The sequence below is a fragment of the Coffea arabica genome, chromosome 10e (assembly GCF_036785885.1).
Source record: "Coffea arabica cultivar ET-39 chromosome 10e, Coffea Arabica ET-39 HiFi, whole genome shotgun sequence".
In the NCBI taxonomy this organism is placed as follows: Eukaryota; Viridiplantae; Streptophyta; class Magnoliopsida; order Gentianales; family Rubiaceae; genus Coffea; species Coffea arabica.
In genome coordinates this window covers 88,098-104,683 of record NC_092328.1, presented here as the reverse complement: position 1 = coordinate 104,683, position 16,586 = coordinate 88,098, and the positions used below count along the sequence as shown (strand labels likewise).

At 37.0% G+C, this 16,586-nt stretch overlaps 2 protein-coding genes across 9 annotated transcripts; one reads left to right on the top strand and one right to left on the bottom strand.

The window, feature by feature from the left end:
- Positions 1-199: 199 nt before the first annotated feature.
- LOC113712316 (uncharacterized) lies at positions 200-6,481 on the bottom strand. 6 transcript variants are annotated; one of them, XM_027235680.2, is made up of 9 exons: positions 5,383-6,480; positions 4,961-5,188; positions 4,744-4,865; positions 4,513-4,573; positions 4,283-4,423; positions 3,306-3,413; positions 2,876-3,104; positions 2,537-2,788; positions 200-977 (listed from the first exon to the last, which is right to left on the bottom strand). In XM_027235680.2, the coding sequence occupies exons 1-9, from the start codon at positions 5,581-5,583 to the stop codon at positions 919-921; spliced, it is 1,401 nt and encodes a 466-aa protein (XP_027091481.2). In that variant the 5' UTR covers positions 5,584-6,480; the 3' UTR covers positions 200-918. The 6 variants fall into 6 exon arrangements, with proteins under 6 accessions (XP_027091481.2, XP_071923849.1, XP_071923846.1 ...); XM_072067748.1 differs by having other exon boundaries at positions 200-1,029; positions 4,961-5,099; positions 5,383-6,297; XM_072067745.1 differs by having other exon boundaries at positions 200-1,029; positions 2,885-3,104; positions 5,383-6,288.
- A 1,842-nt stretch (positions 6,482-8,323) lies between these two features.
- Positions 8,324-15,699, top strand: LOC113712290 (uncharacterized). Of its 3 annotated transcripts, none has more exons than XM_072067415.1 (7): positions 8,324-8,876; positions 9,857-9,917; positions 12,341-12,435; positions 12,519-12,552; positions 13,622-13,685; positions 13,765-13,807; positions 15,154-15,699. In XM_072067415.1, exons 1-5 carry the CDS (start codon positions 8,559-8,561, stop codon positions 13,678-13,680), a joined length of 567 nt encoding a protein of 188 aa, XP_071923516.1. In that variant the 5' UTR covers positions 8,324-8,558; the 3' UTR covers positions 13,681-13,685; positions 13,765-13,807; positions 15,154-15,699. The 3 variants fall into 3 exon arrangements, with proteins under 3 accessions (XP_071923516.1, XP_027091443.2, XP_027091444.2); XM_027235643.2 differs by having other exon boundaries at positions 8,354-8,876; positions 13,622-13,676; XM_027235642.2 differs by lacking the exon at positions 9,857-9,917 and having other exon boundaries at positions 8,344-8,876; positions 12,346-12,435; positions 13,622-13,676.
- Positions 15,700-16,586: the final 887 nt, after the last annotated feature.

Here is a 16,586-nt window from a genome sequence, read left to right as displayed (position 1 = left end):
CTGGTTTCAACTGCAAGGGCTTTAGGCCTTCTCATGTTCTTGCCTTTTATCTTGTATTATGCAGAACAGAACAGAACAGCCCAAAGGGAAAGTGCTGTCATTTTCTTCCTTTTTAGTAGTGTATGGTGCCTTAACTGATAACTGATCAATTGCTTGTCATTGGCAAAACTATGGCCGCAATAGCAAACAATACTGTAGCTATGTGCAAGTAAGAATCTTATGACGATAATTGCACTGAATGTCTTTTTAATTCAATGTAAGAGCTAATTTTCACTGAGCCAAAAAAAAAAAAAAAAGTGTCGTGGAGGACCAAGAGTTGACCGGTGGCCAAACTCCGCCTAGGTTGTAGTACATAAATTATGCCCAATTTCAGTCATTATTAGCCAACGAAAGCACAGCTTGCCGTCTCATGCATCTAATTTTTTGTCTAACAAAACTCACCTGCATATATTGGCGGGGCAAGCTTGATTTGGCGCAGAATAGAACTGACTAGCAGACACTCCGCTCAAAAGTAGTTTGAACAAATTGCAGCAGTTTCACTTGTCAGAAAGGTTGAAGTCGGTGAATGCTGTGGTTGCCCCGCCCTATAGCTGTTGTTGCAGCTCATGGTCGTTCTTGTCACAGCTGAATCACAACGGGTTAAAGTGGTACATCCATCCATAAGCAGATGGACCTAATGACTGATCAAGACAGATTACCAAAGTAATGACGCTCGGTGACATGATTGTTCCCAGTACTTGTAAAGGCCAAGACAAAGTGAGTCAGAGCGCACCGCAAAGTAAATTAATAAGTAAGTCGTCTACCAATATAAATCTAATGGAAATAAGCAGACGGAGTTTAGTTGCATGTGTGGCACTATCTTGGAGTTGAGCTGGATTGTAAAGTGAATAACTCTCAATTCGTTTGATCAGGATAACATCAACTCTGAGGATCGCCATTCAATTTTTCAATCAAGCTTGCACTTTTGGAGACATCGGCTGCACAGTGATATGACAGTGTAAAACACACCTATGAGAAGCAGCAGCAACACTGCAAAGGTGAATGGAAAAAAAAAAAAAAAAAACAAGACAAAATAAGAAATTGAGAAGACAAGAATAACAGTCTAAAAGTAACATCACTCAAATGATGAGCCTCCACACAGATAACAAAGTTAAAATAGTCCCAGACAATTATAACGATGCCTACAAGCTATCTAGAATGTGAGAGCTCTGTGCATCCCCTTCCTGCTAGTGTAACTATTGTCGTGAACCAAAACAGCTGTGTAACCCGTAATTTCCGTTTTTCTGTTCTACCTTCGTGGACCTGCTTGTAATCTATATAAGAATGATAAAACATCCTCAAGTTTCCTTTTCTTTCATCTCCTAACTCACCAGGAAAGTCTGTGAGCACATGATAAAAGGATATCTATATGGAGTGTGGAATAAAACTAGGGAGGAACTGTTTCTTGGGGTCCTGGCCAGAAGAAAAATTCCATCAGACTATGGCCTCCAATCCACATGCTATTTCTTAACTCCATTAGTCCCATGTCTGCCTTCTTCCACCAATAATGGGGCTTTTATAAAGAGACCACGTAAAAATTTTGACCAGCCATATATCTCCAGAACTGGTTCATTTCATGTCATTATTAAGATCCAAAAGCAAAACTATTCAATCTTAGTTGACTAGGTCTGCGAACTAAGTGACATCAGCAGACTTTCATTATAATGTTCTTATTATGTAATTCCAACCAGTTCATGTGCTCTTCAGTTCATTTACTGCAACAAGGAAAAAAGTCAAAAAGAATTTCATCTTTCATTTCAGGAAGTAACATATGGTCCATATGCACTTGTTGCCTTAGAACACTATATAGGCATTCCATGTAGTCAGTTTAGTATTACTCCTGCACAAGAAAAGAAGAGAAAAGAGTTTATTTCCAATAGGAGGAGTAAAAGGCTTAGATTATTTGTTGTTATCTCTTTTTCGATTAAAATAAAAGCTTTTTCTTTCCCGTGTACTTATCCCAGAGTTAACAAACAGGTTGTTCCATTGTTTTGCCTTCTTCTATCATTTCTTAGTTTATATCTCACAATTTTTTTCCTGTTCTACATCTGTAAGCAGAAGAGTCCACTGTCTCATATGAAACCCCACCATTAACAAATGCAAAGGTTTGTACACATGCATGATGGATAGCTAAGAAAGCAAATATATTTTAATGTTAATTTGTTGTATTTGTAAGCTACAAATACAGTTGCAACTAGACAATATCAAACTAGCCCACTGCACAATCTAATATTTGTTCCTCAAAAACATAACTGAACAACAGTTTCAAAGAAAGAAAGAACTGCTTTTGAAAATATCTATCTAAGCCTCTTATTAAAGCCATTGATTTAAATTAAAAAAGAAAAAAAAAGAAGCTCCATTGAGCAATAAGTGCATAATTCTACTTGGCGACTATTTGATGCTATAATTCTCTGAATAACAGTTAACTCCATCATACCAGGAAAACTCTCACAAGAAATCATTAATAAAAGAAAAAGGAGGAGAAAATGACAAGTACCTCCTACAGTGCAAAAGAACATGATGGCCAACCGATATCTGATCATCCATGGCAGTTCAACTTCCAAAAGGCAATGGTTTTTATATTTCCCTTCTACCTTGGTAAACTTAGATTCCGTCCTTTGGGCTTTCAATTGTGATAATGAGGTATTCACTCCAATAACAGTATCTCCATTTTCATCCCTCACTTCGAATTTCAAATTGACAGGAGCAGTATCCCAGTTAATCTCAACTATTCCAAAATTTGGCTTCCCTAAAAAATATGCAGATCTTGGAGATCAATTATCCAAATGCATGCAGCAAGTCAGGTAAGCTCAATAAAATGCAATCGAGGACATACCATACGTACATGAACTGTAGCTGCAGCCTCTATCCATCACTCTCATAGTACTCGGAGTCAAGCGTGCCGCAACTCTCACAAGGAAATGAAGTGGTGAAGGGACTGCCTTCTCCACAGCCTGGGTAATCCCACTTGATGTTATATCATATAAGGGGTATCCAGCTGCACAATCATATCTTGTAATTTCGCCAAAATGAACATCCCCACTGATGAAGAACACCCCTTCCCTCTATTTCAAGAATAACAAGAAAACAAACAAGAATTTGAATACGAGATCAAATTATACTGACAATCTTCAACTGAGTGTAGATATTAAGTTCTTCAAGCTTGTATGAAAAAGGTCAATAGCACTAGAAAACGCTTATCCAGCTCAATCAGAAGTGAATTAAAATTTTTTTCCTTGTTAAAAAAGTAATCAAGAAACCATCACCTTACTCTCAGATATTAATTCAAAAAGACGACTTCTTTCTTTTGGAAAACGACCCCAGGACTCCATGTAAAACAAAGGGCCAGTGGTTGCTGACAGGTTTGATATCACCTGGAGGAACAAGCAACATGAAGAATTTATAAAAAGGATGAGAAGTAAACAAAAAACGAAGTGGATTCAGGAACAAAGAATGAGTTCCACTAAAAACTTTCTCCTAATCCTCTTTCCCAAGCTATGTTCACCAAGCATGTAAAATGTGGCAGTAAGAGTGTCACCAAATGATCTTGACAAGAAATATACCAAAAATGCCAAGAAAATGAAAAGGCAATTAAACAACATGAATACAAATCCGGCACTATTTGGTTGAATTGAACCACTCCTATCCAGTTCATATGTGGTGACTTACGTCCGACTGTCACATAAAAAGAAACAAATTAAGAATGGGAAAAAGTCATATAGCAACATATAGTGTTTCTTTCTTGCTTTTTTTTGAGACCAATTCAGAAGACAAGGATAAATGAAATGCTAAATCCGCACATCTATCAACATGTTCCCCAGTGAATGATACAAGCAGCAATCAACCACAGGATCGTATGATAGAGAGGTTGAGTGAGATAGTATCAGTGTTAGGACAAATGGCTGGATTAGTCCTTCAACTTTATATCCTTCATCTTTTACTTTCACCAATTCAGTCCTTGAAGAAAATTTTCTTTGACCAATTTAGTCCTTCCACACTCCACCATCAAAAAATTTCCAACCACCATCTATCTCCACTTTCTGGTTTCAGGGAAGGGCAAAAGTGGACATTCATAAAACCCCATTTAAACAGAACAAAGAGCGGGAAAAGCATCATTGTGATTAAAGCGCTATATTGATCCTACATCAGAGCTTGTAGCATCATAGCGCACCAGGAACCAGCACAGCAACAACGATGCATAATCTAACATAACAGATGATAAAAAAATTTTCAAAATATCTACCTGTATAGAAGATCCGATGATAGTAATGGCTGTGGCAGGACCTTTTAACTCCTTCGCCAACCATTCCCATTGCAGACTTCCCAAGATACTTCCATCACTAAATAAAGGGTCTCTATGGTACCTAGTATCCAAAAGAATAACCTGAAGAAGTCTAAGACCCATAACAAAACACGAGAAGTCCCAGTCTTCCACGCAGGAGCAAGAATAGTGGATGTTGGGAGTTACAATACCTTGACTTGTCTACCCCTTGGGCCAAATGTGTACGATGCATAGACACCTGCTTGCTTGCGCCTATCAAAAAAGATAGCTGGTGCGTGAAAAAAGGTTGAGCTTTAGCATGGGTGGACCAAGTGCATGTCAGCGTGAAGTGTAATTTGCAGCTTAATTTTTCAGAAGGTAGGTGTGATATGTATAGAATGAGGGGAGGACTTATTTGAAGTGGAGGGAGAAGGGAATCCAACCGGGGACTATCTTGGGGCTCGTCCAAGAAATCTAGCAAAAGCCTTTGGTTGGTGATTTTGGCACTGAATTCCTTGCCGGCATCGTTTAGTCCATAATCATGGTCGTCCCAAGTGCCAATAACCTGCAGAATGAGAAGGGAGGTAGAGGTAGCAGTAGTACGGGTAGTAGTAGTATAGTACATCAGGAAAAAAACTAACTAGGAAGAAGAGAAGGTACCTTGGTGCTGAGGCGAAGACGAGAGTAACCGGGAGAGTTTTTAGCCAGGAGATATCTAGACTGCATTTCATGCTCGGAGGAAGGGATGAAACGGGGAACATTCTTCCAAGGACCAATAGTTCTTTGTTTGCCGAAAAGCCTAAAGGGACGGCGGATGTCACCGTATATGTTGTCGCCCAGCCAGATAAATACATGGGGATTGAAGTCGATGATTGCATCCCATATGGGCTTCAAAAGAATGAAAAATGCTTAGCCGTAGAAGTGGGAGAAATACCATCATCTAATCAATAGTAACCTAGTAATCAAGAAAGATACTTGCTCCTCCTACTTTAAATCAATCTACCGAATGACGAACTGTTTCTTCTTTCTTAATATTACACTGTTATTTGGGAAAAAAAAAAAGAAGAAGAAAAGAGAAAAACCTGGGGAGCGCTCTGGTTGGCGCAGGATCCGAAGGCAATTCGGGAAACAAGAGACTTGTTATCCTCTTCTGCTTCTTCCGACAACAACAAGGCATTGCAAGGAGACACCCCGAAGAATGCGACGATGACAGCACCCACAACCACGAGTGCAGCACACAGAGATGACCGCCGCCGCCGCCAATGTGACACAGCCGCCGCCATTTCAAGTAGTTCCGAGGATGAGTAAATTAGAGTCCCGCCGACACGGTGGCTTCTTGTCTGCTGGGCGATGGCGATCCTACGAGCAATAGTAGCGTAGCAAAAGCAGCACTGTGGTATATACGAAAAATGAATACCCTAAAGTGGTAAAATGGATTTGATTGATTCCTGTACCATCAAATCCTCCTCCTATACAAACATACATCAACGAACTAAAGGAAGCAAATCGTAGTAAAATGAAAATTAGTGACGGAAGGAAGGAACAGCAAAAATCAACCATCAACCAATCATGCATAATCACTGAACCATACCCAAATATCATAGGAGATTATTTGAAAAATCATAGGGAGGTGGTTGGAAATTTTGTTTATAATACAACAACATATTATTTGAAAAACAAATTATATTGTCTATTTTTAATAACATTCCCTACTAATACTCTAGAATTAGTGCTTAACTAATTAGCACTATGGGAGAGGTCTGGGGTTTAAGAGTTAAGACCTCTTGCTTAAAAGAAAATAATTAGCAATATATGCCAATTTAGCCATCAAATATTAGCCAATTTAGCACAGGATAAGGGTGCATTGAAGTGGAGATCCGGTACTCAACTCAAATTAATTAAGATAATAACTAAACTCAACCTCTTCGAATTTTCAAATGAACTCACGTAAAAAATAAATATTTTATATGTAATGTCAAATAAAGGATATAATCGACGTATCATACTAATAAATAAAATTTTTTTTAAATATATATATATATATATATATATATATGTATTGAAAGATCAATTAGACTCCTTAAACTTATGATTTTAGAAACACTCCACCTCAACTCAACTCATACGTTTTGTTTTTGAGTAACTCAAATTTAGTCAATTTTTTGCGAGGTTGCTTAACGTGTAGCTCTTAGTCTTGACTCTCGTACCCTTTCTTCTACCTTGTATATAAAAAGAAAAAGAGGTTAGTGTAGCAACCTCTTTTTTTTGCCAAGTGTATAGTCTCTTATTTTGACAAGTGTCAGTTTCTTATTGTAGTTGAACTTTTGCTCCACTATTTTTTTTTATTAGTCAAAAGTCATAAATATCTCTCCTTCCAATTCTTTTTTTTTTTTCCTTTTTCTATCTTTACTTTTAACCTTCATCTCCCATTTCAAATTTTTTCGTTATAATTAATTATACTAAGATTATTTTCTTACTATTTTTTTAGATAATTATTATTGACCTGGAGAGGTGTCGCAACAATCAACTGATTTATATTGTCACTTCCTATTCCATCAATTTTAACTTTGAGTAAATCTTATATATACTGACAGTATATACACTATCATCGTTTGATTCATGACATGTGTGCAAAAGTTAAATTTTAAATTCAAATTTTGCATGGTTGTCATTCATCCAACGCTGACAGTGCGTACACTGTCAGTGTAAGAAAGATTAATCCTTCAACTTTTTAATTTAGTTTTTTGCTTTTCTTTTTCTTTTTTCCTTCATCCTAATTTTTCTCTGCCTTTCCTCATTCCGCTCAATCAATGCATCTTTTCTTTTTTCCTCTATAATTAATTGAATGTATGTTTTTCTTGCACGGGAATGGATATTTCATTTATTCCATTGTTCAAAAATCAAATCATGATCATCTTTTTGTTTAGAAGAAATATAGACTATAGACTATTTACCTCCACTACTCCTACTGTCTGGTATATTTCATTTTCTTTTTATTTCTATTCTTCCCTCGTTTCACACTCCAAAATATGGACTTAACTTTTTTTTATTAACTGTATTTTATTTAGCCTTTATCATTTTTCTTTTTTTGCCTCTTTATTATGTTACCTTGGTGTATTTATTTATTTTGGCTTGATTTCCTTGATATTGATTAAGCCTTCCATTATTTTGATTCTGCAAATCGATTTTCCTTTTGTGCGGTTTGTCTTAAGTCTAAATGCAAAATTTATTTTTTGCAATTCTAATGTTTTAGTTCCTTTTTAATGCATAATTGAATCTTGCACTTCCTTTACTAGTTCTTTGGTATTGAATTTTTGTACCCTTTTTATGCATTGAAAAGCCTTTCATTCAACTTTCTTGCAAGTTTTATTGTGAATTTGTAGGATAGAAATTTTTACATGATGGTGATATCTTGTTTGAAAAAGAAATAATGGTGAAATTTTATGCATTTGTAATTATAATGGCATGATACTTGAGTTTTATGAAGTACATATCATTTATGTTAATATTGAACTGGTTTTACATTTCTCATGTGTTTGGTTTTTGAATTCTTTGTTGTTGTTTGTCCATACAATATAGTATATGTCTCCATTGCATCACAATAAGCAAGTTAGAGCAAACTTTTGAAACATTCCACTATATATAAACTTTTTTAGACTCATTTTTTGACAATTATAATTTCTTTTTATTTGAAAGCAAACTATAGTGTAATGAATTTTAACCATAATTTTATAGATGGGCCTAGACTATGCTTGCATAGTCCGGTTACTTCTAGTTTATATTTCTATTGTAAGATTTGCAATTTCTCACTCATCCTTTTCTCCTACTATAGTAGCATTACTACAATTTTGTAGTTAGCAATGATATGATTATAAGTTGTGATCAAACCACTGAACATTAAAAAGAAATGAAAAAAGCCATAAGCGAGTGGGCTGATGCTTAGCATCGCTCAGTTTGGGGCTTAGAAGGGGGGGGGGGAGTCCGGAATCTCTCGAGTCTAGATACTAGAATTTGTTGGGTGTGGTATGGGCAAACCCAACCCAAGTAAAGAGCAGGAAGATAGTGGCCGGCCCGGAGTAGATGAGATTTACACGAGTCTGTAGTCTGCAGAAACACTACTAATAGCAATGGAGCAGCACTGACTAGTAAGCAAAGTAATTGGAGAATTGGTTGATTTGTTGAAGAAGGGAGGACGAAGAGGATAAATTTAAAAATTTTAAGCTAATAAATATAAATAGGTATTCAATCTTCCCCTGAGATGAACCTCTCATCGTTGGCCTCTTCATTTTTGGTGTGCTCCGTCTCCTCTGATACCAGTCGCCCATTAACAACAACCTTCGCCGCCAACCAGTTGTGCCTGGGACCGGGACCGGGACCCATCATCAGATTAAAGTCCCTCCGCACCGCAACTCAGATTCCCAAGAGGAGGACAATCCACCGTCACCGCTCATTCCCGATCATGGCTTCCTCCGGGGGTGGTGCCGCCGCGGCTGCTACTGCTACCTCACCCAAGTGGGCTCAGAAGACTATTACCATCCCTCCACAGATGCGAGGCTGTCATCTTATCACCTCCAAGGTAACGCCACCTATTATACCCCCGGCGGGATTGCACAAACATTTTGTTCTGTGCATCGCCACTACAAATTCTTTTGTGTTTTGTCTTCCCACATCAATATAGCATACGCCTCTTACTTGCTACAGTTTTAAAGCTTTCATCCCACCTTTGAGCTTTTGCAGCTTTACCACTTTTCTGCAAAGGTAATTCTTTTAAAATCCCACTTAACTTTTCTGGCCTTCTGGAAGGTAAACATGTTCCCCGTTGATCTTTGGTGTTTGCCGCTTACCGTTAAAACCCACCCTCACGCCCCAGGATTTTCTTTTCCAGTACAAATCAAGTGTGGCCGTATGACGTTCCCATTGTACCATTTGTAGGTATTGTTTGTCAGTAGTAATTTTCAGTCATCAATCTGTATAAATGTTCTTTGATATTTTATGCTAGTAATTAGTGCTTAAATAGTTTTTTGCAGTACTACTATTAGTTAACACAACCTGTGAGTGTTGGTACTTAAATCAAAACGTCCCTCGTGTTTTGCAATTTAACTTTTTTTTTTGTTCCTCACATTTAAAATGATGCATTTGCATTCCTCGCAAAAGTGAAAGATACCAACTTGATCCTAACTCTAGTTCCCGTAACCTTAGCTTAAAACTGTCACAGGACTTGCGCGTTATGAATTTTAGTGGCGTAGAAAAGGTAAAATCAGGGATTTTGACCCACCCACTACATATCCAATGACCCGACATTTACCTGATCCTAAAACTTCTTCTGATCGATCCTGACAGCTAGCTCAATTGGTGTGCTTCATATTTGCGGGAGACTTAAATGCATCATTTTAAATGTGAGGGACGAAAAAGTCGAACGGGTAAATGTGAGGGATGTTTTGTTCATATATTGAGAAAATTACCTGGAATAACTACATGTGCACATCTGTTTATTTTGGTGCTTTACTTTCATTCATGTGAAGGTGGTAGTGATTAGTGACCTTTTCCATGTCTCAGATTTTGAAGGAAATTGGGCAAGACTTGTCAGGCTTTAAATGTGGTCTTGCACATCTTTTCTGTAAGTATTTGACAGACCAATCCTTCTCTAGGAACCCCCCCCCTCTTCTTTCCTCTGCTTCTTCCGCTGGCCACCCCTCTTCGCTGCTTTGTATTTCTCCACGCTCCTTCCCCTTCACCAACTAGGTGTCCCTTATACATATTTCCCTTCCTTTTCTTCAGCATGTTCCCTTGTGCCTATCTTCCTTTCCTCTTTTTTATGCACCTGCCCTTCATCCCCTAGTAGCCCCTGCCTCTTCTTCCCTCAATTGAACCACCCCTTCTTGCTCTTGTCTCTTTTCTTTAGGCTACAGTGCTACTCTCCACCCCTCCTTTCCAAGCCACTGCCAGATGCATTGCCCACCCCTGGCCCTCTTGTTGCCGCTAATTCTTCTCTTCAAGCATATCCATCTCCTTTGTTGCTATGGCAGCCACCTCCACACCTCTACATTCCCTTTACCTCTGAAACCATCATATTTTCTTCCGATAGTACAACCAGGTCTGCTGGTCTGTACAATGTTGGGGACAGGTTGCTTTTGGTGTTGACTGTTTCATAGTTTCTATAAGTTGCATTTCTATTCTTTATATGGGGATGTCTTTTTGTGTGCACCCTTTTGATTCTTCAAGTCTGCAAATGTCCAGCAAATGAGTGCATTAGTATTTATAATTTGTTGATTGGCCTGTGCGTGTTCTATGTTTTTGTCCTGGATTCTTTTTTTTTTTTTTTTTAAATTGTTGGATTATTAGGAGGTGGAGGAGGGAGAGGATGAGCAAGTTAATGTAATAAGATAAATATTTTAATTCCTCAGACTAGTATGTATGTATAAAAGATAACTCAAAAGAAAGGTATAAGACAATGAGGGCAATCTAAACTTTATCGACTAGATTTCTGTACTTCTGATTTTAATATCAGAATAGTGGGTAGGGTTATGGTGTCTTTTCAGCTTAATACCTCTAGATTGTCATACTAAAAGTGGTTTAATCTTGAAATCCTTTAACTATTTTGGTTTACTTATTTCTATTTTAAATGCATCTTTAACAATTATATGGTTAGTGTCCATATTCATTTGGCAATCTAGATTCATATATTTTTCATCAGAACCCTTTGTAAAATCTTATTGTATTATGGTAGATGCATTTCTTGGTGTAGCCATTTTCTTAGAGTGATTGCTTATGTTGGTATCTTTAGAACTTAATTTTATCATTATCACCACACAGACTCCCTCTCTTTCTCTCTCTAAAGTTGATTTTTACTGATGCATAGAAAGTCTAGCACATTTATTTTGTCTAATAATACCTGATAGTGTAATCAACTTTTGGAACTCTGGAAGTACTCCATATATTTTTAAATCTTTTGGATAGTACTTAGCAATCATGATGAATCTGTCTTAAAAAAAAAGCAGAAAATTACAATAGGCATTTAATTTAAAAAATTGCATCCCCTATTAAGATTCATTAGGTTTTGATAATTACATATTTAGAAAAGAAAGACTGTTGTAGATTATCTCATCGTTTTTTTTATACTAATTGACCATTGATTACTAGTGTTACCCTGAAATCCTGCAAACTATTGCTTTTATTTTCTTCCGAGCAAACAAAGAACGTTTAATAGTTTATTTTATTCTAAATTTGTAGCTGAAATTTTTTTTAATATCAAAGCAATTTATTACAATTTTATTAGTTACCCACTTTTTTCCTGTAGATATTTTATTTTTGTTTTCTAAGAAAAAGGGATTAATCAATTAGTAAAATATAAAAGGTTATGCAATATTAGGAACCAATACTGTTTTCTTGATGCATTGTCAGAAAGATGTCATTCTGGCGATGCATGTTTCCCTGTGTCAGTCTTGGATTTTATGCATCTATCAGGTTTTTAACTATGTAGACTAATATCATTGAGGTTTTAAGTGTTCAAGTAGGTGTTATCTAGTAATATGTTGCTAATTGTTCATGAAAAATAAAAAAGCTAAATATGGGATTGCTATAAGATTGCGTTACATCCTGGTTTGTACTCTTAGAAATATTTGTATTCTTGATGGAATTTGTTTTCTTAGAAGTATTTGCTTTATCAATTTGTTTAAGTGGGTTATTCAATGGAACTGTTTTCTTAGAAGTAAAGTATGCTAGATAAAATTTGTTTTTGTTTTGTTAGAAGCATTCCTATTCTTATTAATACACTTCCCTAACTTGATGACTAAGCATTGTTAAAAGATTACTTTGGCAACAGAAAATGTCATAGGCACTTAAAATGTAGTCTTTTTGGTGTAATGGGATTTGACAGTGAGGGGTTTTTTTGTTAGTTGACTATTCAGTCAAAAGGGGTTCATAATTTCTCAAACTCTAGGGCCATAGTGGTAAGTTAACCAGATCTTAATTGGTGTAAGTGTGACGAACCCGTAGCTCATATTGTGGAGCATTTATTTTCCTTTTTCCTTGATGCATCAGTGCAGCATACCAGTGCTTCATTGACCATTAATGAGAACTATGACTCTGATGTTCGAGATGATACTGAGGCATTTCTGAACAGGGTAGTTCCTGAGGTAAGCTTGTTAGTTGAATATTTAGATGCAATAGTGTATATTGTCTGTTTCCTGTGTTATTTATATTTGAAACTTGATTCCAGGGAAATTCAGCTCCATGGAAGCATACATTGGAAGGTTAGTCTATGGCCTATTTTCCTGAGAGCAAGATTCTCTGCTTTGCAGATTGTTCCATTTGCCTGGAAAGCTTTTTTTTATTTGGAATTATTTTTTTCATGAAATTAATATTTCATTTATGTGTCTGCTAGTATGTTCAATTTCTGCATTTGTTAGAGGAACTTTTTATCAAGGAAGAGTTTTAATGAAAGTTTATTCTGCCCTAACCCAATCCTTTTTTTAAATTTGTTTACGCGCCTGGATATATCTTTTATAACTAGCATCATCATCCTCTTCCTGAAGTGGAGGAGGTAAGTTATTCTACAGTATATGATGAAGAAAGAGGTTAAATTGAACTTTTGCAGCATGATGCATGTGGTCCAAGGTTCTAAACTTGAAGTGGCAGGGTGGTAGGGGTTTGTTAGGGAAGTTTTGGTTTCTTTCTCTGTGCTGAAGTTTTATATTAAGTGTTGGATTGCAAAGTTTCGAGAGAACAAATTATGATTCGCCAATTATCTTGCTAATTTCGAGTTCTTGTTCTCATGTCTTTATTTAGCTTGCTGTATAATGCAATTTGAACTGTCAGAAGGGATTGGCATATCTTGTAGTTTAAGTATCAGATATCCAAAGAAATTGGCAACTATTGCAATATCTGGAGATGATAACTAAATCAAGATATGCCACATATGTTGTTATCTTTGAGGTCTTGTTTGCATCTCCTTTTGCTTGCTTCTTTTGACAAGTGCATATTATGTTGTCCCATCATTTGGCTGTATTTCTTGTGCTCATGACACCAAACCTTCTTTAACTTTTTACTATGCATGGTTGAAGAAATTTCAGTCGATCAAGCAGTATATCTCTTGCAAATTGCAGACACTGAGACACCATTTTGCATAATTATATTCATGTTTAAAGTATGAATACTTCGTTCCTGGAATGGAAAATTTCAAATGCCAATTGTGAAATATCACATTGCAGCCAGAATGGTGGCTAAGTGGCATGAAGTTGTAAAATCCTATTTGTCAAAATATTTTTGAGTTAATTGTTTACAAATCTCAAAATGATGATCAAGAATTGTATTATTCTGCAGGTCCAGATGACATGCCCGCTCACATCAAGTCATCAATGTTTGGCTGCACCCTGACGTAAATCTAGTTCGTTATCTTTTGTTGGAATGTTGTTATGTTTTATTATTGTTGAAAAAGCCATTGACAGTGTGTTTGGGTCGTGTAGGATACCAATTACCAATGGAAAGCTTAACATGGGAACTTGGCAGGTACTGCATTCTCTTCTTGCTGTTTCATAAAAATTTCCCCTTTTTACCCCAAGTACATGTTGACCAATTTCATGCTTCCAACATACCCTTCTTGTCAACCTTATACTGTACATTGCTCAAATAGTCTGTGTATTATTGGCTTTGGCTTTGGTTTACCAAACCAAAGTTAGAATTCATTTGTGGCATTCATGTTTCATATGGATATATCCAGTTTGTTTAATCCAAACATGTTTACTTCATCGTTTAGTTAACCAATCTAAAGCCCAAATGAAAGAGGGGCTTCATCATTTTCTCAGCAGAAGGAAGGAGATTCAAACTTTGTCATCTGCATGGCTTGTTGGGTTCCAATAAGGAAAGAATTCTATGCCTACTTAAAGTGTAGCCATTTGGAGCAGCTTAAACTTCCTTCTCACATGCATGCCTTCCCTTGAGTACATACTGTGGAGAGGAGAGGTGGCAGGTGGTGGGTAGTGGGGGAAATGAGGAGGGAGGGGGCGGTGATTAGGGGTGGGTGGCAGGTGGTCAGGGTAGGAGGGTGGAGGGGGAAGGGGGTGTTTTGGACAAACACGCCTAAAACAACTAAAATAATCTAGAGTAAATTTCTAGACAAACACCCAAAAACACACACCATCCAATAGGACCCTATATCAATTCATTTAATAGTTGCACAAATTGCAGCGAACTATATCGGATAATCTGGTGTGTTGGTTCTGAATTGATTGGTGGAAGAATATAGGATTAGGTTTCTGAGATTTAACAACTAAATACAGTAAGTGAAGGTGCATGTTAGACGTTCTGATTCAAATTGATATATGCAAAACAATATCAAGAATTGTAGAGTAATGAACTACAGATGGTTGAACTTCAATTCAAAGATCCATCGTCCACTTATGCCATGGCTATGATGATTGATTAATCATTGTTCCGATGCTATATATTCATAGTGCGGACTGCGGAGGCATATTTTATTTATATTCTGAGACGATACTTCGACTAGGAGTCTGGTGAGTTTCTTTAATTATAAAGACTGCAATATTAGGTAATATACGGTCAATGGAACAAGCAATTTATAGTGGGAATGTCTGATGTTGTGAAGAACTAGAATGAGTATAGTTAGTTTTAGTAGTAATAAACAGCTCTTGGGATGTCCCTTGTTAATCTTTCGGTACTATGTAATGAAGTTTCTAAGACATGATTACTTTTGTTAATTTGGATTTCAATTTTGTATATTTGCTTCCAGTGATTAAAAGATAAAATATTGACCCTTGGAAGCTAATGGAATTTGTTCCAATGCATCAATTATTGAAAGGTTGGTTTCTTAAACAGTTCCCTTTTTGGTGATACAGGGAATATGGCTGTGTGAGCACCGTGACTTTGGTACTGCTCGTCAAATTGTGGTTACCCTCAATGGCCTTTAAGCTGCTGTTATAAATGCAAATGAAGCTTGAGATATTATTTGTCTGCACTCATGCAATGGGAATGACAAGCATTTTGGGCAAATTCTGTTTGATATATGACAGCATCTTTGTGGGAACTAGGGATCCAAAGATTAGCTTATATGCAGACAGGGTGGCGGTTTATCTGCATGAAAGCATGTTCAGATACCTAAAATAGCCACAGCATGTGATGTACGATAACGTTATAGCAAGAACAAAATGGGGGAAGTGTGTGTGTGTGTGTGTGTGTTTTTTTTTTTTTTTTTTTTGGGTTCATGTAGTAGAAATATTAGCCCTTGTTGTGCGCAGAGTAGGAGGTGCAGGTAGGTGTTGGATGAGGAGAGAGCAGCACAGCATTGTTACTATTGTTGTACTCTATTAGGAACGCAGATCGCTGTCATCATTCTCTTGAACTCGGCAAAGCTAAAGAAAAAAATGTCCAAACTCTTGGGGTGATGTGGCCAGTGTTTTCCTTGTTGTACACATCCCAATGGCCTCCGCTGGCTCATATCTCTTCTGCCCCTCCCACAAGCAGTGCTATCTTTCTATTTTTCTGACTTTGGCAGGCATGGGCTCCTTGAAGTCATCCACTCCCATCGTACCATCACCATCTGTGTCAAGATGCCTTCTTTGCCAGAATGCTGTGTTCCCGTGGTCATCACCCATCATTAGTAAAGTATTTGAAGATGCGCTGCAGCTCCCTGCAAATTGGACCTCTTGTTCTTCCACTGGTGATTTTGTCCAACTTGTGCTCTTGTGCTCCAAATGCTGATATATGGTTATAAGGGTAATGGTAATTGTCATGTGAGTTATTAGTGGTCGTCTCCCGGTTGAGAACGAATGGAGAAGTTATATCTTTGTTGGCACACAACGGTGTGGAATGGAGATTTAATCTTTGTAGTAAATCTAACTGGCAACCCAACAACTCACTGATGAAGACTACCAAAGAGGGACGTAGTGGTTAGGAAAGTAAAGTGAATCAAAGAGGAGGTAAGCTAGAATATGTCTTGATTGGCTTCGAAAAAGATCGGTGATTCATTGTTATAAGAGTTATATGAGTTATGGTCAGATCAACTCCTTCACATAATTATTCAACTAATAATTACCAATAGAATACACAAAACATCAGCACAGCATATATGAAAACAAAAATAATAGATTGAAACAAAAAGCCAGTTGCTAGAGACGCCTATGTAATAACCATTTATTTGCACTAGTAAAACCTACTCCTATGGGCCAATGACGCCCCGAAACGGTTTGTGTCTGTAAACTTGTAACAAAATTTGGACCTTAATGGAGCTTGTTCCCACGAAACCTGTGTATATGACAAGCCACAATCTTAG